Source organism: Scyliorhinus canicula, chromosome 18 (assembly GCF_902713615.1).
Source record: "Scyliorhinus canicula chromosome 18, sScyCan1.1, whole genome shotgun sequence".
Classification (NCBI taxonomy): Eukaryota; Metazoa; Chordata; class Chondrichthyes; order Carcharhiniformes; family Scyliorhinidae; genus Scyliorhinus; species Scyliorhinus canicula.
The window spans coordinates 66,870,980-66,896,889 of record NC_052163.1 but is presented as its reverse complement, the minus strand read 5'-3'; the positions used below and the strand labels follow the sequence as shown (position 1 = coordinate 66,896,889).

Below are 25,910 nucleotides of genomic sequence, written 5' to 3'. Positions count from 1 at the left end.
GCGGGCGTGCAGATGAAGCGGGTGAGCTCGGACTATTTTAGATTGCACCGAGGGACAAGGCAAGGATGTCCCCTCTCCCCACTGTTGTTTGCCCTGTCTATAGAGCCATTGGTGATGGCGCTGAGAGCGTCAAAGGAAAGGTATAGTCCGGGGGGTGTGGAACATAGGGGGCGGGATTCTCTCAGCCCGGGGCCGCCGTTGGGATAAAGCCGAGTCCCACCGGCGCTGTCCACACCTGCTGTCAGCCGGCGGGAACTCGGCGTCGAAGTGTCGGGGGGCGGCCTGTGGTGAGGAGGGGGAGTCCGACTCCAGGGGGGGCCTCCGATGTGGCCTGGCCAGCGATCTGGGTCCACTGATCGGCAGGCCGGCCTCTCTGGCTTGGCTGGGGTCCTTATTTCTGTGGGAGATGGAGGGGTGTGTTACGCGTTGAACCATGTTTATATCTGTACTTGTGTCTTTTATTATTATAAAACTATAAATGCCTTAATAAAATGTTTTTAAAAAAAACAAATTTGCAGTGCAGAATGAGGCCATTCGGCCCACAAGTCTGCACCGGCCCCTTAACCCAGTAACCCACCACCTAAACACCAAGGGCAATTCAGCATGGCCAATCCACCTAACCTGCACATATTTGGACTGTGGGAGGAAACTGGAGCATCCGGAGGAAACCCACGCAGACACCGGGAGAATGTGCAGACTCGAGGCTGGAATTGAACCCAGGTTCCTTGGGCTGTGAGGCAGCAGTGCTAACCACTGTGCCACCGTGCCGCCCCACATCTGCCCATTACACATACCGCCAATACAAACCTGTCTATCACACATTCACCCATTCCACACCTGTCCATTCCACACCTGTCCATTCCACACCTGTCCATTCCACACCTGTCCATTACACGCCTGCCCATTACACACCTGTCCATTACACGCCTGCCCATTACACGCCTATCCATTACACGCCTGCCCATTACACGCCTGTCCATTACACACCCGCCCAATACACACTTGCAGAATACACATCCCCATTACACACCCACCCAATACAGACGCGCCCATTACATGATTCTATTACACAGCTGCCTAATACACACCCACCTATCATACACTCAATCATTTCACACCTATCCATTTCAAACCCACCCATTATGCACTCCGCCATCACACACCTTACCATTACACACTCACCCATTGTATATCTGCCCATTACACACTTGCCCATTACACACGCGGCCATTATCTGCCCGGCCATTACACACCTGCCCATGGCACACCTCCCCATTACACTCTCCCATTATACACTGCCATTAAACATTCACCCATTGTCCCCCACTCATTGCACAGTCACCCATTACACACTCATGCAGAACATACATATGTCCATTTCACACCCGCCCAGTACACACCCGTCTATTACACACATGCCCATTATACACCCAAATGTGACATACCTGTCTAATACATACTTGATCATTGCACACCTACCCATTACACGCCCGCCAATTATACACTCGCACATTACACACACAAGCCCATTACAAACTCGCAGAATACACACCTCCATTATACACCCGCCTGATACACTACCGCCCACGACACACCCGCCCATTCGACACCTGCCCACTACATACTCACCCATTACCCATCTGTCTGCTACACATCTGTCCACTCTGCACCGGCCCATTCGGCACTCACCCATTACACACTCGTCCATTGCGCCTGCAGGCCTGGGATGTCTGACACCCTGAATATAGCTCCTGGGGGCCCTCGATCCAAATTCACATGCACTACCCCCAAGGTGACACTGACAACCTCCCTCCAATACATCTCCAGCTTCGGACAGGACCGAAACATATGCACAAGGTCTGCGGGGCTCCTCCCATATCGCTCACATATGTCCTCCACTCCCAAAAAGAGTTGGCTCAACCTCGCCCTCACGAGGTGCGTCCTATACACAACCTTCAGCTGTATCAGCCCCAAGGTGAGGTTGAGGCACTCACCCACAGACCGTCTTCCATAACCTCCCCCAACTCTTCCTCCCACTTGGCTTTGATCCCCACCACGGATATCCCATCCTCCCTCAAAATTCTCCCTCTTCCAACAATATACTTTATGATCTGGCACAAGGAACTAAAGGCACTGTTGCTAAGCTTATAGATGATATAAAGATCTGGAAAGAGCATCAAAGGCTCATAGATGAGATGTCGGAGGTGGACAGGAGGTACGCGGGGATACAGATCCAGCACTTTTGGACAGAAGGAGGGAGCTACAAACATAGAAATAGAACATTACAGCACAGTACAGGCCCTTCGGCCCTCGATGTTGCGCCGACCTGTGAAACGATCTAAAGCCCATCTACACTATTCCCTTATCGTCCATATGTCTATCCAATGACCATTTGAATGCGTTTAGTGTTGGCGAGTCCACTACTGTTGCAGGCAGGGCATTCCACACACTTACTACTCTCTGAGTAAAGAACCTACCTCTGACACCTATCCTATATCCATCTCTCCTCAATTTAAAGCTATGCCCCCTCGTGCTAGCCATCACCATCCGAGGAAAAAGGCTCTCACTGTCCACCCTATCTAATCCTCTGATCATCTTGTATGCCTCAATTAAGTCACCTCTTAACCTTCTTCTCTCTAACAAAAACAGCCTTAAGTCCCTCAACCTTTCCTCATAAGATCTTCCCTCCATACCAGGCAACAGCCTTGTAAATCTCCTCTGTACCCTTTCCAATGCTTCCACATCCTTCCTATAATGCGGCGACCAGAACTGTACGCAATACTCCAAATGCGGCCGCACCAGAGTTTTGTACAGCTGCAACATGACCTCATGGCTCCGAAACTCAATCCCTCTGCCAATAAAAGCTAACACACCGTGCGCTTTCTTAACAACCCTATCAACCTGGGTGGCAACTTTCAGGGATCTATGGATATGGACACCGAGATCTCTCTGCTCGTCCACACTACCAAGAATCTTACCATCAGCCCAGTGCTCTGTCTTCCTGTTACTCCTTCCAAAATGAATCACCTCACACTTTTCCACATTAAACTCCATTTGCCACCTCTCAGCCCAGCTCTGCAGCTTATCTATGTCCCTCTGTAACCTGCAACATTCTTCCGCACTGTCCACAACTCCACCGACTTTAGTGTCATCTGCAAATTTACTCACCCATCCTTCTACGCCCTCCTCCAGGTCATTTATAAAAATGACAAACAGCAGTGGCCCCAAAACTGATCCTTGTGGTACACCTCTAGTAACTGGACTCCAGACTGAACATTTCCCATCAACCACCACCCTTTGTCTTCTTCCAGCGAGCCAATTTCTGATCCAAACTGCTAAATCATCCTGAATCCCATGCCTCCATATTTTCTGCAATAACCTACCGTGGGGAACCTTATCAAACACTTCACTGAAATCCATATACACCACATCAAATGCTTTACCCTCGTCCACCTGTTTGATCACCTTCTCAAAGAACTCAATAAGGTTTGTGAGGCACGACCTACCCTTCACAAAACCGTGTTGACTATCCCTAATCAAATTGTTCCTTTCTAGATGATCATAAATCCTATCTCTTATAAGTCTTTCCAAGACTTTTCCCACAACAGAAGTAAGGCTCACTGGTCTATAGTTACCGGGGTTATCTCTACTCCCCTTCTTGAACAAGGGGACAACATTTGCTATCCTCCAGCCTTCTGGCACTATACCTGTAGACAATAATGACATAAAGATCAAAACCAAAGGCTCAGCAATCTCCTCCCTAGCTTCCCAGAGAATCTTAGGATAAATCCAATCCTGTCCAGGGGACTTATCTATTTTCACACTTTCCAGAATCGCTAACACCTCCTCCTTATGAACCTCAAGCCCTACTAGTCTAGTAGCCTGTATCTCAGTATTTTCTTCGACAACATTGTCTTTTTCCTGTGTGAATACTGAAAAAAAAATTCATTTAGTGCCTCTCCTATCTCCTCGGAGTCCATGCACCACTTCCCACTACTGTCCTTGACTGGCCCTACTCTTAACCTAATCATTCTTTTATTCCTATAGAAAGCTTCAGGGTTATCCTTGATCCTACCTACCAAAGACTTCTCATGTCCCCTCCTGGCTCTTCTTAGCTCTCTCTTTAGGTCCTTCCTAGCTAACTTGTAACTCTCGAGCACCCTAACTGAACCTTCACGTCTCAGCTTTACATAAGCCTCCTTCTTCCTCTTGACAAGTGATTCAACTACTTTAGTAAACCACAGTTCCCTCGCTCGACCACTTCCTCCCTGCCTGACAGGTACATACTTATCAAGGACACGCAGTAGCTGTTCCTTGAACGAGCTCCACATTTCAATTGTGCCCATCCCCTGCAGTTTCCTTCCCCATCCTATGCATCCTAAGTCTTGCCTCATTGCATCATAATTGCCTTTCCCCCAGCTATAACTTGCCCTATCCCTTTCCATGGCTAAAGTAAACGTAACTGAATTGTGGTCACTATCACCAAAGTGCTCACCTAACTCTAAATCTAGCACCTGTCCTGGTTCATTACCCAGTACCAAATCCAATGCGTCAGGAAACACTCCTGCACACATTGGACAAAAACAGACCCATCTAAAGCACTCGATCCATAGCGTTTCCAGTCAATATTTGGAAAGTTAAAGTCCCCCATAACAACTACCTGTTACTTTTGCTCCTATCCAGAATAATCTTTGCAATCCTTCCCTCTACATCTCTGGAACATTTCGGAGGCCTATAGAAAACTCCCAACAGGGTGACCTCTCCTTTCCTGTTTCTAACCTCAGCCCATACTACCTCAGTAGACGAGTCCTCATCAAACGTCCTTTCTGCCACCGTAATACTGTTCTTGACTAACAATGCCACCCCTCCCCCTCTTTTACCACCTTGCCTGAGCTTACTGAAATATCTAAACCCCGAAACCTGCAATGATCATTCCTGTCCCTGCTCTAGCCATGTCTCCGAAATGGCCACAACATCGAAGTCCCAGGTACCAAACCATGCTGCAAGTTCACCCACCTTATTCCGGATGCTCCTGACGTTGAAGTAGACACACTTTAAACCACCTTCCTGCCTGCCGGTACACTCCTGCAACCTTGAAACCTTACTCATGACCTCACTACTCTCAACCTCTTGTATACTGGAGCTACAATTCAAGTTCCCAACCCTCTGCTGAATTCGTTTAAATCCTCCCGAAGAGCATTAGCAAATCCCCCCCCCCCCCCCCCCCTCCCAGGATATTGGTACCCCTCTGGTCCAGGTGTAGACCATCCCGTTTGTAGAGGTCCCACCTACCCCAGAATGATCCCCAATTATCCAGGTATCTGAAACCCTCCCTCCTGCACCATTCCTGTAGCCACGTGTTCAACTGCTCTCGCTCCCTATTCCTCGTCTCACTAGCACGTGGCACGGGTAACAACCCCGAGATAATAACTCTTTGTTCTCACTCTAAGTTTCCACCCTAGCTCTCTGAATTCCTGCCTTACATCCCTATCCCTATGTCATTGGTGCCTATGTGGACCACTATTTGGGGCTGCTCCCCCTCCCCCTTAAGAATCCCGAAAACACAATCCGAGACATCACGGACCCTGGCACCTGGGAGGCAACTGCGAGTCTCTCTCGTTCCCACAGAATCTCCTATCTATCCCCCTAACTATTGAGTCTCCAATAACTAATGCTCTACTCCTCTCCCCCCTTCCCTTCTGAGCAACAGGGACAAACTCTGTGCCAGAGACCTGTCCCCCATGGCCTACCCCTGGTAAGTCCCCCCCCCACCAGTATCCAAAGCGGTATACTTGTTACTAAAGGGAACAACCACAGGGATCCCTGTCCTGACTGCTTCCTCCCAGCCCCTCTCACCGTCACCCATCTATCCTCATTCTTCGGAGTAACTACATCCCTGAAGCTTCTATCTATGACCACCTCTGCCTCCCGAATGATCCGAAGTTCATCCAACTCCAGCTCCAGTTCCCCCACACGGTTTCTGAGGAGCAGGAGATGGGTGTACTTCCCACAGGTGAAATCAGCAGGGACACTGACGGCGTCCCTCACCTCAAACATTCTGCAGGAGGAGCATTGTACTGCCTTCCCTGCCATCCCCTCTAGATAAAAAACAAGAAAAAGAAAGGAAGAGCTTACCTGATATTCCCTCAACCCCTTAGGTTAGAGGAGGTGGACGGGTGGGGGACACTACAAGTGTAGTGTCTCGGGTTTAGCAACTGCCCAACTTATACCCTGGTACTACACACCTTCCCAGAAATCCCCATGGCCGACTTTTGGTTTCCTGCTGCTCTGAAACAAAAACTCCGAAAAAAAAGTTAGTTAAAAAACGAAGGCCACTTACCTGTAAGGTAAGTTTTTAAAGCGGGAAACTTACCTTCCCGACAGCCCCCTGGTTACTGCTCTCGCGACTACCGCTGAAAAACCTATGGCCGCTTTTCCTGAAAGGTAAGTTTTTAAAGCGGGAAACTTACCTTCCCGACAGACCCCTGGTTACTGCTCTCGCTGCTACCGCTGAACAACTACAGGCTAGTTTTGATCGGTTATCCAGCTGAGGTGGGTGAAGGGAGCAATTTATGAGTATGGGGAGAACGCAGGTATTTTGTCAAGCCAACTTCAGAGGGAGGCAGCGAGGAAAATTGTCCAGGTGCGAGATAGGACAGGGAAATTGGTGGTGACCCCGGACCAGATTAATAAGGTGTTTAAGGAGATTAATGAAAATTTGTACAGGTTGGAACCGCCGGGGAGGATCAGAGGATGCAGCAATTCCTGGACTGATTGGAGTATCCGAAGCTGGAGGAGGAAGATAGGGCCACACTGGAGAGGCTGATAGGCGAACAGGAGGTAAAGGAGGCAATTGGGAGGATGCAATCAGGGAAGGTGGCAGGGCCAGATGTGTTCCCAGTGGAGTATTCCAAGAAATGTAAGGATAAATTGGCACCGTTGATGATGGGGATGTTTGAGGAGGCGATAGGGAACGGGTTGCTACCATAAACATTGAGACAGGCCTCAATCTCCTTGTTGTTAAAGAAAGATTATGGGCGGGATTCTCCGGCTCCCCGTCGGGCCGGAGAATCGCCGGCGGGCCGCGCGAATCGCACCACGCCGCCCCGATGCCGCCTCCAGGGCCTCCCATACCACCGCCTGCTTCCCCAGTACAATTAAAGCCCACGTACTCCTCAATCACCCTCCTGATCTTCTCACAAAAACTTTAGTCCCCAGCAACCCCATGTCCTTTCTCCATCCCGGTCTCTGTACCTTTTCCTTTTCTTTCAGAAAATATTTTATTGAAGCATTTGTAATTTTCACAATTTAACATGTTGACATTTCTAAAACAACCGCGCGGGTCGACGCACAAAATACCCGCTAAAATAATAAACAATCAACCACGTCCCCCACTTCTCCCGCCCTGTCCCCAATTACCGGTATACTAAATTCCATGTCCTTATTTAACATTACCATGCCTCCAGTATTCCTCCCCCCTTTTCCCTTTCCCCCCTTACTGCTGACGTTCAATTTTTGTTAAAGAAATCGATGAACGGCTGCCAACTCCAGGCGAATCCCTGTATTGATCCTCTCAGAGCAAACTTGATTTTCTCCAGACTGAGAAACTCTACCATATCGCTGACCCACACTCCTGATTTTGGGGGCTCGTGTCCCTCCATCTCAGCAAGATCCGTCTCCGGGCCACCAGGGAGGAGAAGGCCAGAATCTCGGCCTCCCTCCCCCTCTTTGCCCCCGGATCTTCCGACACACCAAATATTGCCAATTCTGAACTTGGAGTTACCCTACCTTTCAGGACTTCTCACATAACATTCGCAAATCCCTGCCGGAATTCCCTCAGTTTCGGACATGCCCAAAACATAGGAACGTGGTTGGCCCACACCGCCCACATCTGTCCTCCACCTCCTCGAAGAACCGACTCATCCGGGCTACCGTTCCGTGGGCCCTGTGGACTACCTTTAACTGAATCAAGCTGAGTCTAGCACAGGATGAGGATGCATTTACCCGTTTCAACGCTTTTTCCCACAGTTCAGTTTCCAGCTCTCCTCCTAGCTCCTCTTCCCACTTCCTCTTCATCTCTCTGATGGGGGCCACTTTCCACTCTAACAATTCCCTGTATATTTCTGAAACCTTCCCACCTCCAACCCCTGCTTTTGACAGCACTTTATCCTATCGCCCCCTCAGTGGGAGGCGAGGAAGGCTTGGGACCTGTCTCCGTACAAAGTCCTGCACTTGAAGATACCGAAACCCATTCCCACCCAGCAAATCAAACTCCTCCTCTAATGTCTCTAAGGTCAGAAAGCCCTCCTGGATGAATAGATCCCCAAACCTCTCAATCCCTGCCCGTTGCCATACCTTAAAGCCCCATTGAGCCCCCCCGTAGAAAACCGGTGATTGTCACAGATCGGTGACCACACAGATGCTCCCTCCAGTGTCATATGCTGCCTCCATTGCCCCCACACCCTCAGGGCTGCCACCACCACAGGACCTGTGGAGTACTGAGCCGGCGAGAACGGCAGGGGCGCCGTCAGTAAAGCCTCCAGACTTGTGCCTTTGCAGGACGCTGCCTCCATCCGCTCCCAGACTGACCCCTTCCCCACTACCCACGTCCTGACCATCGATATGTTGGCAGCCCAGTAATAGTTAATAAAGCTCAGGAGAGCCAATCCCCCCTCCCTGCGGGTCCGTTCCAGGAGTGCCCTCTTTACTCTCGGGGTTTTACCGCCCATATAAACCTCGATATCGCCACTTTCATACTTCTGAAAAAAGCCATTGGGCCAAAAATTGGGAGACATTGAAGAAAGAAAAGCAGTCTCGGAAGGACCGTCACCTTCACCGTCTGAACCCTCCCCGCCAGCGTCAGTGGGAGCATGTCCCATCTACAAAAATCCCTTCTCATTTGATCCACTGCTTTGCCCAAATTTAACTTGGGAAGCTGCCCCCAATGCTTGGCCACTTGAATCCCCAGATACCTAAAACTCCTCCCAACCACTTCAAAAGGTAGCTCCTTCAGCCTCCTTTCCTGCCCTCGTGCCTGAATCACGAACATCTCGCTCTTTCCCATATTTAACTTATAGCCTGAAAATCGCCCAAATTCTCCCAATACCTCCATGATTCCGGTCATCCCCCCCCCCCCAACCAGGTCTGTGACATAAAGCAGCAAATCGTCCGCATTGACAGAGACCCTGTGTCCCAACCCCCCCCCCCCCCCCCCCCCCCCCAAAAGCAGGTCTGTGACATAAAGCAGCAAATCGTCCGCATTGACAGAGACCCTGTGTCCCAAACCCCCCCCCCCCCCCCCCCCCCCCCCCGCCTGCCCCACTATACCCCGCAAGTCATTCGCTGCTCTCAGGGTTCTATGGCCAGGGAAAACAATAATGGAGAGAGCGGGCATGCCTACCTTGTCCTCCGACATAGACTAAAGTATTCTATCCCAGGTTACTGAGGGAAGTGAGAGAGGAAATAGCTGGGGCCTTAACAGATATCTTTGCAGCATCCTTGAACATGGGTGAGGTACCGGAGGACTGGAGAATTGCTAATGTTGTCCCCTTGTTTAAGATGGGTAGCAGGGATAACTCAGGTAATTATAGACCGGTAAGCCTGACGTCAGTGGTAGGGAAGCTGCTGGAGAAGATACTGAGGGATAGGATCTATTCCCATTTGGAAGAAAATGGGCTTATCAGTGATAGGCAATGTGGTTTTGTGCAGGGAAGGTCATGTCTTACCAATTTAATAGAATTCTTTGAGGAAGTGACAAAGTTGATCGATGAGGGAAGAGCTGTAGATGTCATATACATGGACTTCAGTAAGGCATTTGATAAGGTTCCCCATGGTAGGCTGATGGAGAAAGTGATGTCTCATGGGGTCCAGGGTGTATTAGCTAGATGGATAAAGAACTGGCTGGGCAACTGGAGACAGAGAGTAGTAGTGGAAGGGAGTTCCTCAAAATGGAGAACTGTGACCAGTGGTGTTCCACAGGGATCGGTGCTGGGACCACTGTTGTTTGTGACATACATAAATGATCTGGAGGAAGGTATAGGTGGCCTGATTAGTAAGTTTGTAGATGACACTAAAATTGGTGGAGTAGCAGATAGTGAAGAGGACTGTCAGAGAATACAGAAGAATATAGATAGATTGGAGAGTTGGGCGGAGAACTGACAGATGGAGTTCAATCCGGGCAAATGCGAGGTGATGCATTTTGGAAGATCCAATTCAAGAGCGAACTATACGGTAAATAAAAAAGCCCTGGGGAAAATTGATGTACAGAGAGATCTGGGTGTTCAGGTCCATTGTACCCTGAAGGTGGTTGCGCAGGTCGATAGCGTGGTCAAGAAGGCATACGGCATGCTTTCCTTCATCGGAAGGGGTATTGAGTACAAGAGTTGGCAGATCATGTTACAGTTGTATAAGACTTTGGTTCGGCCACATTTGAAATACTGCGTACAGTTCTGGTCGCCACATTACCAAAAGGACGTGGATGCTTTGGAGAAGGTGCAGAGGAGGTCATCCAGGATGTTGCCTGGTATGGAGGGTGCTAGCTATGAAGAGAGGTTGAGTAGATTAGGATTATTTTCATTAGAAATACAGAGGTTGAGGGGGGACCTCATTGTGGATAGCAAGAAGCTTTTTCCCAGAGTGGGGGACTCAATTACCAGAGGTCACGAGTTCAAGTTGAGAGGGGAAAAGTTTAAGGGAGATATGCATGGAAAGTTCTTTACGCAGAGGGTGGTGGGTGCCTGGAACGCATTGCCAGCGGAGGTGGTAGAGGCGGGCACGATATCGTCATTTAAGATGTATCTAGACAGATGCATGAATGGGCAGGGAGCAGAGGGATACAGATCCTTAGAAAATAGGCGACAGTTTTAGATAGAGGATCTGGATCGGCGCAGGCTTGGCGGGCCGAAGGGCCTGTCCTGTGCTGTAATTTTTCTTTGTTTCTTTATTCCGACCGAATAGGTTAATTCTTACGTTTGCCATCGGGACCCAGTACAACAACCGAACCCACTCCAAACATCCCTGCCCAAACCCAAACCTGCCTAAAATATCCCATAGATACTTCACTCCACCTGGTCGAAAGTCTTCTCCGCGTCCCTCCGCTGGCATCATAATTACATTAAGAAGCCGTCTAATGTTGGATGTCAGGTGGCTGCCCTTTACAAATCACGTCTGATCCTTCCCAATTATCTCTGGGACACAATCCTCTATTCCAGTGGCCAGGATCTTTGCTAATAATTTGGCATCTACATTCAAGGGCAGTACGGTAGCATTGTGGATAGCACAATGGCTTCACAGCTCCAGGGTCCCAGGTTCGATTCCGGCTTGGGTCACTGTCTGTGTCGAGTCTGCACATCCTCCCCATGTGTGCGTGGGTTTCCTCCGGGTACTCCGGTTTCCTCCCACAGTCCAAAGATGTGCAGGTTAGGTGGATTGGCCATGATAAATTGCCCTTAGTGTCCAACATTGCCTTTAGTGTTGGGTGGGGTTACTGGGTTATTGGGATGGGGGAGGTGTTGACCTTGGGTAGGGTGCTCTTTCCAAGAGCCGGTGCAGACTCGATGGGCCAAATGGCCTCCTTCTGCACTGTAAATTCTATGATAAATCCAGCTTAAAAACCATTAGAAAAGCCACAAAGGGCGAGAGCTGCTGAATGTGCGACCGTTTACTCCATGGCTGCCACCAGAAGTCGCTATTCCCTTTTCCAGGACCATGTCCACCCAATGCGGTGTATGGTCCGGAATTGCGATCGCCGAAATACTCTGAGTCCCTTAACCCCAGCCAACAGCGTCTTCCCTACTGCAAAAAAGTCTATCCTCGATTAAAACACAAGAACCGATGAGAAAAACGAATACTCCTGCTCCCTCGGGTACAAGAACCTCCACGTGTCCACTCGTCCCATTTCCCTCATGAGTCCAGTCAGCGCCTCCCCCCCTCTGACTGGGCGAGCGAGCGCGGTTGAGACATATCCACACGTGGCTCTTGTGAATACAATGCATTGATTGGGGTGCAGTGTGTTGGTGAGGGGCAGTGTGTTGGTGAGGGGCAGTGTGTTGGTGAGGGGCAGTGTGTTGGTGAGGGGCAGTGTGTTGGTGAGGGGCAGTGTGTTCGTGAGGGGCAGTGTGTTGGTGAGGGGCAGTGTGTTGGTGAGGGGCAGTGTGTTGGTGAGGGGCAGTGTGTTGGTGAGGGGCAGTGTGTTCGTGAGGGGCAGTGTGTTCGTGAGGGGCAGTGTGTTGGTGAGGGGCAGTATTTTGATTGAGATTGAATGCCAGTTGTTGATTTTTTGACCTTCTGTCTTTTCAGCGGCGACCCTGATAAATGTGACATTTGGGGAAATGCTCCTCTTCACTTGGCAGCTGCGAATGGACACCTCAACCTCCTTTCCTTTCTGGTATCGTTTGGGGCAAACATCTGGTGCCTGGACAATGACTATCACACTCCACTGGACATGGCCGCCATGAAGAATCACATGGAGTGTATCCGCTATCTGGACTCCATTGCTGCAAAGCAGACCACACTGAATCCCAAGCTGGTCAGCAAGCTGAAGCAGAGGGCCTTCAGAGAGGCTGAGAAGCGTATCAAAGAGTGTGCAAAGCTGCAGAAGAGGCACCACGAGAGAATGGAGAAGAGATACAAAAAGGAGATGATGGACACCGCTGATACCATGAGTTTCTCCAGCTACTCGAGCAGTACTCTGAGCCGCCAGCTGCAACGCATGTCCATCATGGCCTCAGTGCCTTATTCACAGGCCACTCTCAACGCAACCACCAAGGGCAAGACCAAGATTCAGAAGAAGCTGGAAAAGAAGAAACAAACGGAGGGAACTTTCAAGATATATGAGGACGGGCGGAAGAGTGTCCGCTCCCTATCTGGACTGCAACTTAGCAACGAAGTGATGTTTGTCAAACAGGGGACCCACGCCAGCCCCAGGGACAGGATGAGACGTAATATCCGGGACATGTTTGCTACTGACGAGGACACAATGTCACACGCCATCAGTGAGCCAGGTTTACACATGGACACAGCCAATTCAGAGATCAGTACCGACTCAGGGCACGAGTCACTCTTCAATCGGCCTGGCCTGGGGACCATGGTCTTCCGCAGGAATTATGTGAGTGGGGGTCTCTTTGGGATCGGACACAACGGCGGAGAAGCGATGGGGAATGGTGAGGTCAAGAACACAGGGGTCAAGCTGAGGAGCCGACTTCAGCGCTCCACCAGTGTGGATGACAGCATCGGTAGTGCGCGCAGTTTACAGGAGAGGGATGATGCTGAGCTGCCCTGGGGGGACGTGGAGTTGGGCTTAGATGATGACCTCGAGCCTGAGACCAGCCCCCTGGAAACCTTCCTGGCCTCTTTGAGCTTGTTTGAGTTTGTGCCAATCTTTAAGAAGGAGAAGATTGACCTTGAAGCCCTGATGCTTTGCTCAGATGAGGATCTCAGAAGCATAAGCATGCCACTGGGACCCAGGAAGAAAATCCTGGAGGGGATTCAGAGGAGGCAGCAGGTTCTCGAGGAGCCGGAGAAACTGGATGACACGAGTCTGTAAGTGCCAGTGGAAGGGGCAGTTTTACTGGTTTTCGCAGAGACAGAGAGCAGCTCTTTATCGAGGTCAAACAATCCATCTGTAAACTGAGAGATTTTGCAACAAGCAAGGATGATACGATAAGCGATTAAAGTTATGTCAGGTAAGCAGGACATTCATATTTGCACCCTTCAGTATCATCTTTGTAAGTAACTGGGAGAGCTGTGATAATGAGGTAAGGGGCATAACTGCAGGTTTCACCAATCAACCTGCTCGCTGGCAAATTCCCTTTCTCCCCAATATTGCGGTGGATCATGTAGTTCCTCCAAAAGACCTTTGTAATGTTATAGAACATAGAACATACAGTGCAGAAGGAGGCCATTCGGCCCATTGAGTCCACACCGACCCACCTAAGCCCTCACTTCCACCCTATCCCCGTAACCCCTCCTAACCATTTTTGGTCACTAAGGGCAATTTATCATGGCCAATCCACCTAACCTGCACGTCTTTGGACTGTGGGAGGAAACCGGAGCACCTGGAGGAAACCCACGCAGACATGGGGAGAACGTGCAGACTCCACACAGACAGTGACCCAGCAAGGAATTGAACCTGGGACCCTGGCGCTGTGAAGCCACAGTGCTCTCCACTTGTGCTACCGGGCTGCCCACAGAACCCTACAGTGCAGAAGAAGGCCATTCAGCCAATCGAGTCTGCATTGACTCTCTGAAAGACACCCTACCAAGGCCCACTCCCCACCTATCCCCATGGTCCCACTTAACCTGCCCATCTTTGGACACTAAGGGGAAATTCAGCATGGCCAATCCACCTAAGCTGCACACCTTTGGACTGTAGAAGGAAACCAGAGCACCCAGAGAAACTCATGCAGATACAGGGAGAATGTGCAAATTTCATACAATCACCCAAGGCCAGAATCAACCACAAAGATCAGAAAATGTCCCTACTTGCTCCCGAACGTGTGCTGGGTTAACTGATTCCGCTGTGGTTACAATTGAAATTCTTTAATCCGCCTTGTCTTCCTTGAGTGCAGAAAACTCAGCCAGATTCCTCTTTCTGTTCATGATCGAGTCACTTAAAATGGACGGTGTGTGTTAGCACCAGTTCAGCCTGCTGCACACACTGCCAAACATACTGCTGACTCAATCGGCCTGTGGAAACCTTCTCTTGTGTTCTTGGGTTTTTAACTGCACATATTTAGTCAGTTCGATGGCCTCGGTGTGATTCTTGTTTGTGCCATGGACCCATTTCTCCGCTCTATGCCATAATGACTCCGTGGGGTTTTCCTTGAAATTGACTAGGCATAAAAGTGGCCGGGGAAATCGGTGTTTGACCCGCTAAAGGCAATGGCAGCTTATTTCCATCGTAATATGCACTACTTTGTGGAAACAATTGAGAGGCATGGGTTTCATTTTGAAGCACTAGCGGGTTGACCTCTGATTCACCCGTCCCGCTGTGACCTCAGGCCTTCAGTAATCTGGGTGCCTTATTTAAAGGGCCCCCTCCACAGAGCCAGCACTCTAACTGACCAAAAGATGCTGGAAAGTGACATGGCTTCCAAAGGGAGGAAACATACTGCCCCCCATATTCAGGAGGCAACACTGTAGTGGTATTGTCACTGGACTGGTGATCCAGAGATCCAGGGTAATTTGGACATTCTGAATTCTCCCTCTGTGTGCCCGAACAGGCACCGGAGTGTGGCGACTATGGGCTTTTCACAGTAACTTCATTGCAGTATTAATGTAAGCCTGCTTGATAGAATATAGAACATAGAAAAATACAGCACAGAACAGGCCCTTCGGCCCACGATGTTGTGCCGAACCTTTGTCCTAGATTAATCCACCTAACCTGCACATCTTTGGACTGTGGGAGGAAACCGGAGCACCCGGAGGAAATCCACGCACACACGGGGAGGATGTGCAGACTCCGCACAGGCAGTGACCCAGCCGGGAATCGAACCTGGGACCCTGGAGCTGTGAAGCAATTGTGCTATCCACAATGCTACCGTGCTGCCCTTAAGAACAAATTAATCGACACTCCATTATTCTACCATAATCCATGTACCTATCCAATAGCCGCTTGAAGGTCCCTAATGTTTCCGACTCAACTACTTCCACAGGCAGTGAATTCCATGCCACTACTCTCTGGGTAAAGAACCTACCTCTGACATCCCCCCTATATCTTCCACTATTCACCTTAAATTTATGTCCCCTTGTAATGGTTTGTCCCACCCGGGGAAAAAGTCTCTGACTGTCCACTTTTATCTATTCCCCTGATCATCTTATAAACCTCTATCAAGTCGCCCCTCATCCTTCTCCGTTCTAATGAGAAACGGCTGAGCACCCTCAACCTTTCCTCGTAAGACCTACTCTCCATTCCAGGCAACATCCTGGTAAATCACCTTTGCACCTTTTCCAAAGCTTCCACATCCTTCCTAAAATGAGGCGACTAGAACTGCACACAATTAATTAATTAATTAATTGTGACAATTAATATTATATAAAAAAAGATGACGGAAATTTAATCCAATAAATATGTGCAGCGAGATACTCCCTCGGTGGGATCCTCCACTTAACCAGCAGCATACCCACGCGCGCAGATTTCCTGACAATGGCCACAATGGCCATTGGCCACCTGCGGGAACAGGGAATCCCGCTGCCAGCTGGGGCGTGCCGCACTGGAAAATGGGGCTGACGGGATGGGAAATCCCGCTGCCGGGGGCATGCCGCACTGGAAAATGGGGCTGGCGGGACAGGGAATCCCGCTGCCGGGGGCATGCCGCACTGGAAAATGGGGCTGGCGGGACGGGGAATCCCGCTGCCAGGGGGCGTGCCGCACTGGAAAATGGGGCTGGCGGGATGGGGAATCCCGCTGCCAGGGGGCGTGCCTCACTGGAAAATGGGGCTGGCGGGACGGGGAATCCCACTGCCAGTGGGGGCGTGCCACACTGGAAAATGGGGCTGGCGGGAAGGAGAATCCCGCTGCCAGTGGGGGAGTGCCTCACTGGAAAATGGGGCTGGCCGGAAGAAGAATTCGTCCCAAGGAATTAAAAGTCTCATGATGACCACAAAATCAATGTATATTATTGTTAAAAAGCCAGCTGGGAAACCTTTAGGGAAGAAAATCTGCCATCCTTACCTGGACTGGCCGACATGTGACTCCACATCCTCAGCAATGTGGTTCACTCTTAAATGTCCTCTGAAATGGCCGAGCAGTCACTCAGTTAAACCATTACAAAGTCAATAAAAAGGAAAGTAACCGGATGGACCACCCGGCATCGACCTAGGTACTGGAAGCAGCAATGGCAAACCCAGCCCTGTCGGCCCTGCAAAGTCTTCCTAACATCTGGGAGCTTGTGCCAAAGTTGGGAGAACTGTCTCATAGACTAGTCAAGCAACAGCCTAACATTGTCATACTCACGGAATGATACCTTACAGACAATGTCCCAGACACCACTATCACCATTCCTGGCTATGTCCTGTCCCACCGGCAGGCCAGACCCAGCAGAGACGGCTGCACAGTGGTATACAGTCAGGAAGGGAGCTGCCCCGGGAGTCCTCAACATCAACTCTGGACCCCATGAAACCTCATGGCTTCAGGTTAAACATGGGCAAGGAAACCTCCTGCTGGTTACCATGTACCGGCCACCATCAACTGGTGAATCAGTACTCCTCCATGTTGAACATCACTTGGATGAAGCATTGAGGATGGCAAGGGTGCAGAATATATTCTGTGAAGAGACTTCAATGTCCATCACCAAGAGTGGCTTGGTCGCACCACTACTGACTGAGCTGGCCGTGTCCTAAAGGACATAACTGCTATACTGGGACTGCAGCAGGTGGTAAAGGAACCAATAAGAGGGAAAACGTACTTGACCTCGTCCTCATCAACCTGCCTGCCGCATATGCATCTGTCCATAGCAGTCTCGGAAGGAGTGACCACTGCACAGTCCTTGTGGAGACAAGTCCCATCTCCGCATTCAGGATGCCCTCCATTGTGTTCTGTGGCACTACCATTGTGTCAAATGGGATAGGCTTCAAACTCATCTAGCAATTCAAGACTAGGCATCCATGAGGCATTGTGGGCCATCAAAAGCAGCAGATCTGTACTCAACCACTATCTGCAGCATCATGGCCCAGCATATCCCCCACTCTACCATTACCCCCAATCCAGTGGATCAACCCTGGTTCAATGAAGAGTGCAGGAGAGATGCCAGGAGCAACATCAGGTATACCGAAAAATCAGGTGTCAGCCTGTTGAAGCTACAACACAGGACAAATTGCGTGCCAAACAGCATAAGCAGTAAGTGGCAGACAGAGCTAAGCGATCCCAAAACCAACAAATCAGATCTAAGCTTTGTACTCCTGCCACATCCAGCCGTGAATGGTGGTGAACAATTAAACAACTCACTGCAGGAGGAAGCTCCACAAATATCCCCATCCTCAATGATGGAGGAGCCCAGCACATCAGTGCAAAATACAAGGCTGAAGAATTTTCAACAATCTTCATCCAGACCTCAGCCGAGTGGATGATCCAGCTCGGTTTCCTCCAGAGGTCCCCAGCAACACAAATGCCAGCCTCCAGCCAATACGATTCACTCCCCATGATATCAAGAAACAGCTGAAGGCACTGTATACTCAAAGGTCCTGACAATATTCCAGCAATAGTACTGAAGACTTGTGCTCCAGAATTTGCCGTGCCCCTAGCCAAGGGTTTAGCACACTGGGCTAAATCGTTGGCTTTTAAAAAGCAGACCAAGGCAGGCCAGCAGCACGGTTCAATTCCCGGACCAGCCTCCCTGAATAGGCGCCGGAATGTGGCGACTAGGGGCTTTTCACAGTAACTTCATTGAAGCCTACTCGCAACAATAAGTGATTTTCATTTCATTTCATTTCGAGCTGTTCCAGTACAGCTACAACACTGACATCTACCCGGCAATGTGGAAAATTGCCCAAGTACGTCCTGTACACAAAAAGCAGGACAAATCCAACAGGCCAATTACCACCCCATCAGTCTACTTTCAATCATTAGCATTGATGGAAGGGGTCATCAACAGTGCTATCAAGTGGCAATAATCTGCTCACGGACGCTCAGATTGGGTTCACCAGGGTCACTCAGCTCCTGACCTCACTACAGCCTTGGTTCAAACATGGACAAAAGAGCTGAGTTCCAGAGGTGAGGAGAGAGTAACTGTCCTTGAAATCAAGGCAGCATTTAACCGAGTATGGCATCGAGGAGCCCCAGCTAAACTGTAGGCAATGAGAATCAGGGGGGAAACTCTCCGCTGGTTGGAGACATACCTGACACAAAGGAAGATGGTTGTGGTTGTTGGACTTCAATCATCTCAGTCCTGGGACATCATTGTAAGAGTTCCTCAGGGTAGTGTCCAAGACCCAACCATCTTTAGTTGCTTCTTCAAGAACCTTCCTTCCAATATAAGATCAGATGTCGGGATGTTCGCTGATACTTGCGCAACATCGAGGGCCGAAGGGCCTGTTCTGTGCTGTACTGTTCTATGTTCTATATTCAGCACCATTCACAACTCCACAGATGCTCTCTTGTGCTGTCAGGAGTGGCCTCAGTCAGTCTTGCCATCCTCATCATGCATTATTCCAGCTGTTAGTGCCTCACGAGCCAGCCTGACATGTCTGGCCAAAGCAGTGCCGTAATCGCCTGCATCCTCGGCTTCCAGGGCCTCATCACCCTCCTCCCCTCTCACTGGAAGAGAGGTGCAGCTCCCCCATATCCTCTTCATCCTGGACATTCATTCTTTGCATCACCCAGTTGTCTAGTATGCAACACTCCACAGTGATGCATGACACCCTCTGCTGCATGTACTGCATTGCTCCATCAGATCTGACAAGGCACTGGATCCTCATTTTCAGGATGCCAATGGTGTGCTGCACCAGAATCCAGGTTGTCCTCCTTTTCTCTCAGCAGGTGTCTGAGGCAACCGCAAGGACATCATCAGCCACCTCCTCTGTAGGTAGCCCTTGTCCCTGAGGTCCCTGAGGTGCCTGCAGCCTCTGAGGATCAAGGAAGATGTCCGTGATTTGGGAACTGCTGAGGATGTATGAATCATGGACACTCCCTGGGTATCATCCTCAGACCTGCATGATCTGTTTTTTTATGAGCAGCTGAATATTGAGCGAATGGAAGTCCGCATTCCACATACTGAACGGTTTGTTTCCATGGAGAGTTTAGAGCCACGTGAATGCAGTCGACGGCACCCTGCAGCTGTTCAAAGCTGTAAATCTCAGCTAATCCCAGCACTCTCCTCTGACCTTGCTGGAAATTGACAAGGTTCTGTGCCTTAGCTGGTCACATTTGTGGGAGTTGGCTTGAGAGATCCCACACAGGTTTCCTGTGGAGCCCTGGAAGAGCCATTGCTGTAGAAATTGATGGAGGAGGCCCTACTGCCCCTTCATGTTGAGCGTTGTGCTCCTCCCTTTGCAGAGCCAGCTGCGTCTGTATTAAAGAGGAGATGTGAGGGGTCGCACTTGTCTCCTAGAGGCTGTCTGAAAGTGCCAGGGACCTGGGTTCAATTCTGGCCTTGGGTGTCTGTGCGGAGTCTGCACGTTCTCCCCATGTATGCTTGGGTTTCCTCCGGATGCTCCAGTTTCCTCTCACAGTCCAAGGGTGGGCAGGTTAGGTGGATTGGCCATGATAAAATTGTTCCTTAGTGTCCAAAAGGTTAGGTGGGGATAAAGGGATTGGCTGGGGGGATGGGCCAAGGTCGGGTGCTCTTTGAGAGTGTCGGTGCCGAATGGCCTTGTTCTGCATTGTAGGGATTCTGTGGTTCTATGGTAGGGAACTCTCTTGATTAAGTCTCCAGCTCTGGTTGTATCTCAGGGCTCCTTCCCATAGGCCAGAGAGGCCGCCAATTGGATGGCCAGAGTTCAGTTGATGTCTGACTATATCTCCATCCCACACCATATGGCTGAGTGGTGAGAGCTTTGGCAACTCGACTGCATCCTGTGCTCCCGGCTCAGACACAGATAATATCTGCATTTGCACTCCAAGACTGTGCCATTAGCTTGGATCATGAGGGTTAGAACAAAGAACAATACAGCACAGGAACAGGCCCTTCGGCCCTCCAAGCCTGTACCGGTCATGATACCAACCGTGGCACTTCCTTGTGCCGTATCCCTCTATACCCATCCTATCCATGTATTTGTCAAGATGCCTTTTGAACGCCGTTAATGAATCTGCTTCCACAACCTCCCCTTGCAACGCTCTCCAGGCACTCACCATCCTCTGTGCAAAATACCTGCGTCACACATCTCCTCTAAACTTTGCCCCACGGACCTTAAACTTAACTGACCCATCCACCCTGGGAAAGAATGCCTGCCCATCCACTCTATCCATGCCCCTCATAATCCGATAGACCTCTATCATGTCATCAGGCTTAATCCTCAAATTCTGAATAACTGCAATGTGAGCGGTTCTGAGCACATCTCTCATTGGTGTTCCATATCCACCTCACACAAGGATATCCTATCACTTACCAAGTCTCCCAATTATTCTGGAATCCTATATTTAACAGTCAGCACCGGTCAAGGGGTGGGAAGGGATTAAAAGCTCAGGAACAATCAGTGGCACATTGACTAATTAGTGGTTGGAGTGGCAATAATTATTTCAGAAGCCAGACTCCCAGCGTGGCAATGGAGCTGATGCTGGATGGTCCCAGCTATGGTAGAATGCTCAAGGCTCAAATACCTGGCCGATTTGTTCAAGCCCACAACCCCAACCCTCCCCCTTGAGTGGCCTTGCTACCCCAGCACACTCAGCACTGGAGCCCTGCCTCACAGACACTGTCTGCTCCTCCCGCCACACAGACGCTGTCTGCTCCCCCCAGACACAGACACTGTCTACTCCCCCTACAGACACTGTCTGTTCCCTCCCACACAGACACTGACTACTCCCCCTACAGACACTGTCTGTTCCTCTCCCACACAAACACTGCTCCCATCTCTCAACAGATACTGCTGCCGTCCCACACAGACACTGTCTGCTCCCGTCCCACACAGACACTGCTCCCGTCCCACACAGACACTGCTCCCGTCCCACACAGACACTGTCTGCTCCCGTCCCACACAGACACTCTCTGCCCTCCTCACACACAGACACTGTCTGCTCCCGTCCCACACAGACACTGTGTGCTCCCGTCCCACACAGACACTGTCTGCCCTCCTCACACACAGACACTGTCTGCTCCCGTCCCACACAGACACTGTCTGCCCTCCTCACACACAGACACTGTCTGCTCCCATCCCACACAGACACTGTCTGCTCTCCTCACACACAGACACTGTCTGCTCCCGTCCCACACAGACACTGTCTGCTCTCCTCACACACAGACACTGTCTGCTCCCCCCACAGGCACTGTCCGCTCCCCCAGACAGAGACACTGTCTGCTCCCCTCACAGGCACTGTCCGCTCCCCCAGACAGAGACACTGTCTGCTCCCCTCACACACAAACACTGTCCGCTCCCCCCACACAGACACTGTCTGCTCCCGTCCCACACAGACACTGTCTGCCCTCCTCACACACAGACACTGTCTGCTCCCGTCCCACACAGACACTGTCTGCTCTCCTCACACACAAACACTGTCCGCTCCCCCAGACAGAGACACTGTCTGCTCCCCTCACACACAAACACTGTCTGCTCCCCCCACACAGACACTGTCTGTTCTCCTCACACACAGATACTGCTGCCGTCCCACACAGACACTGTCTGTTCCCTTCCCACACAGACACTGTCTGTTCCCCTCCCACACAGACACTGTCTGCTCTCCTCACACACAGAGACTGCTGCCGTCCCACACAGACACTGTCTGCTCTCCTCACACACAGACACTGTCTGTTCCCCTCACACACAGAGACTGCTGCCGTCCCACACAGACACTGTCTGCTCTCCTCACACACAGACACTGTCTGTTCCCCTCACACACAGAGACTGCTGCCGTCCCACACAGACAATGGGTGAAATTCTCCGACCCCACGCAGGGTCGGAGAATCGCCCGGGACCGCCAAAAATCCTGCCCCCGCCGTGGCAGAAATTCTCTGCCACCCGGGAATTGACGGGGGCGGGAATCGCGCCACGTTGAGCGGCGAGCCCCCTGCGGCGATTCTCCGGCCCGCGATGGGCCGAAGTCCCGCCGCTGGGAGGCCTCTCCCACCACCGAGGTTTGAACCACCTCTGGTGGCGGCAGGATCGGCGGCGCGAGCGGGCCCCCGGGGACCTGGGGGGGACGTGGGGGGGATCGGACCCCGGGGAGTGTCCCCACGGTGGCCAGGCCCGCGATCGGGGCCCACCGATTGGCAGGCGGGCCAGTGGCATGGGGGCACTCTTTCTCTTCCGCCGCCGCCACGACCTACACCATGGCGGAGGCGGAAGAGAATCCCCCAGCGCGCATGCGCCGGTGGTGACGTCATCACCGGAGCATGCGCGAATCGGCGAAGGCCTTTCGGCCAGCCCCGGCGCCGGGCGTCAAAGGCCGCTGGTGCCGGTTTTGGCGCCAGTCGGCGTGGCGCCAACCGCTCTGGCGCGGGCCTAGCCCCCAAAGGTGCGGAGAATTCCACACCTTTGGGGAGGCTCGACACCGGAGTGGTTGGTGCCACTCCCCTACGCCGGGAGCCCCCACCCTGCCGGGTAGGGGAGAATCCCGGCCCTGGTCTGCTCCCCCCACACAGACACTGTCTGCTCCCCCCAGACACAGACACTGTCTGCTCCCCCCAGACACAGACACTGTCTGCTCCCCCAGACACAGACACTGTCTGCTCCCCCAGACACAGACACTGTCTGCTTCCCCAGACACAGACACTGTCTGCTCCCCCAGACACAGACACTGTCTGCTCCCCCAGACACAGACACTGTCTGCTTCCACCAGACACAGACACTGTCTGCTCCCCCGAGACACAGACACTGTCTGCTCCCCCAGACACAGACACTGTCTGCACCCCCCAGACAGACACTGTCTGCTCCCCCGAGACACAGACACTGTCTGCTCCCCCCAGACACAGACACTGTCTGCACCCCCGAGACACAGACACTGTCTGCTTCCACCAGACACAGACACTGTCTGCACCCCCCAGACACAGACACTGTCTGCTCCCCCGAGACACAGACACTGTCTGCTCCCCCCAGACACAGACACTGTCTGCACCCCCGAGACACAGACACTGTCTGTTTCCACCAGACACAGACACTGTCTGCACCCCCCAGACACAGACACTGTCTGCTCCCCCCAGACAGACACTGTCTGCTTCCACCAGACACAGATACTGTCTGCTCCCCCCAGACAGACACTGTCTGCTCCCCCCAGACACAGACACTGTCTGCTCCCCCCAGACACAGACACTGTCTGCACCCCCCAGACAGACACTGTCTACTTCCACCAGACACAGACACTGTCTGCACCCCCCACATAGACACTGTCTACACCTCCACACAGACACTGTCTGCTCCCCCCAGACAGACACTGTCTGCACCCCCCAGACACAGACACTGTCTGCACCCCCCAGACAGACACTGTCTGCTCCCCCTACATAGACACTGTCTGCACCCCTCACATAGACACTGTCTGCTCCCTCAGACAGACACTGTCTGCTCCCCCCACATAGACACTGTCTGCTTCCCCCAGATACAGACACTGTCTGCTTCCCCCAGACACAGACACTGTCTGCACCCCCCAGACACAGACACTGTCTGCTCCCCCAGACACAGACACTGTCTGCTCCCCCCAGACAGACACTGTCTGCTCCCCCCACACACAGACACTGTCTGCTCCCCCAGACACAGACACTGTCTGCTCCCCCCAGACACAGACACTGTCTGCTTCCCCCAGACACAGACACTGTCTGCACCCCCCACACACAGCGTCCAGATATTGAAATGAGCCGAATGGCTCATTGAAATATGCAGATCTGGATCCAGATCGTGCCGGGCGTAGTGAGTCGGGTGACTCGTGATGGTCCAAGCACCTGCACGGACCCCGATTTGGGTCTCCCTTGATCCTTCCCCCGGATCGTCTCGGCACGGATCTGGGCACAACTCGGCCACTGAATCGAGCCCCATGTCCATTATACACTCCCCAGGGAACCAACTTAATATAAACAAAAGTCCATTTGCTCAAACTTTTATGATGCTTTAATTGCATTCTGTCTCCAAAAAGCCTAGCTGGCTTGCAAACCAAGATTTTTAAAATCAGAACTGTGCCAAATACATATTATACAATATATCTGAAATTCATACAGACATCACACATGTGTCTGGGGGACCACATGTGTTGGAGGTTTCCCCAGCTGCTGGGGTTGGAGTCACTGTGGAACACAAGACACAAATAGGATCAGGAGTAGACCATTTGGCCCATTGAGCCTGCTCCACCATTCAATACGATCCTGGCTGATCTTCGGCTTCAACTGTATTTTCCCACCCACCTCCCTTAATTCCTCGAGAGACTATGTCAATCCCAGCCTGAAATATATTCAACAATGGAACATCCACAAGCGTAGAATAATAGAATTTCTCCAGTGCAGAAGGGGACGCTACGGCTCACTAAGTCTGCACCAGCCCTCTGAAAGAGCACCTCACCTAGGCCCACTCCCTGCCCTTTCCCCAAAGCCTAACCTGCACATCTTTAGACACTAATTATTAACATGGCCAATTTACCTAGCCATCTTTGGCCTGTGGGAGGAAATAGGAGCACCCGGAGGAATCACACACAGGCACGGGGAGAATGTGCCAACTCCACACAGACAGTCACCCACGATCAAAATGAAACCGGGTCTCTAGCGCTGTGAGGCAGAGATGGCTAACCATTGTGCCACCAAGCTTCCCAGCCGCCCACTGCTCTGGGGTGGATAATTCCAAGGATTCACAACCCTTTGAGTGAAACAATTCCTCCTCACCTAATGCGAAATAATCGACGACTTATCCTGAGACTGTGTCCCTGAGTTTTAGATTCCCCGACCAGTGGAAACAATCTCTCAGAATCTTGGAGGTTACATTGTTCTAAACTCCAGACAATATAAAGCCAATTTACTCAGCCTCACCTCATAGGACAAGCCCCTCATCCCAGGGACCAATTTAACAAACCTTTACTGCACCGTCTCCAATGCGAGTAAATCATTTCTTAAATGTGGAGACCAAAACTCTACAGTGTTTCAGCTGCTGTCTCACCAAAATCCTGTTCAACTGGAGTGAGACTTCTGTATTCATCGAACATAGAATTACATTCACCTTCCTAATTGCTTCCTGTATCTGCATGCTAATCGTCTGTGAAATAAAAGCAAATTATTGGGGATGCTGGAATCTGAAACAAAAACTGAAAATGCTGGACAATGTCAGCAGGTCTGACAGCCTCTGTGGAG

At 51.3% G+C, this 25,910-nt stretch overlaps 1 protein-coding gene across 2 annotated transcripts in view; it reads left to right on the top strand.

Moving 5' to 3' along the window:
• Window positions 1-25,910, top strand: part of LOC119953733 (Usher syndrome type-1G protein homolog) — a 57,630-nt gene that overhangs the window by 24,333 nt on the left and 7,387 nt on the right. Inside the window, exon 2 of one of the 2 annotated variants that reach the window (XR_005458087.1) lies at window positions 12,298-13,682. Coding sequence is in view for 1 of the 2 variants with exons in the window: in XM_038778296.1 (XP_038634224.1) it covers window positions 12,298-13,539 (1,242 nt within the window). In the remaining variant the exon portion in view is untranslated. The remainder of the gene's footprint in view (window positions 1-12,297; window positions 13,683-25,910) is intronic. The other variant, XM_038778296.1, reaches the window with a different exon arrangement.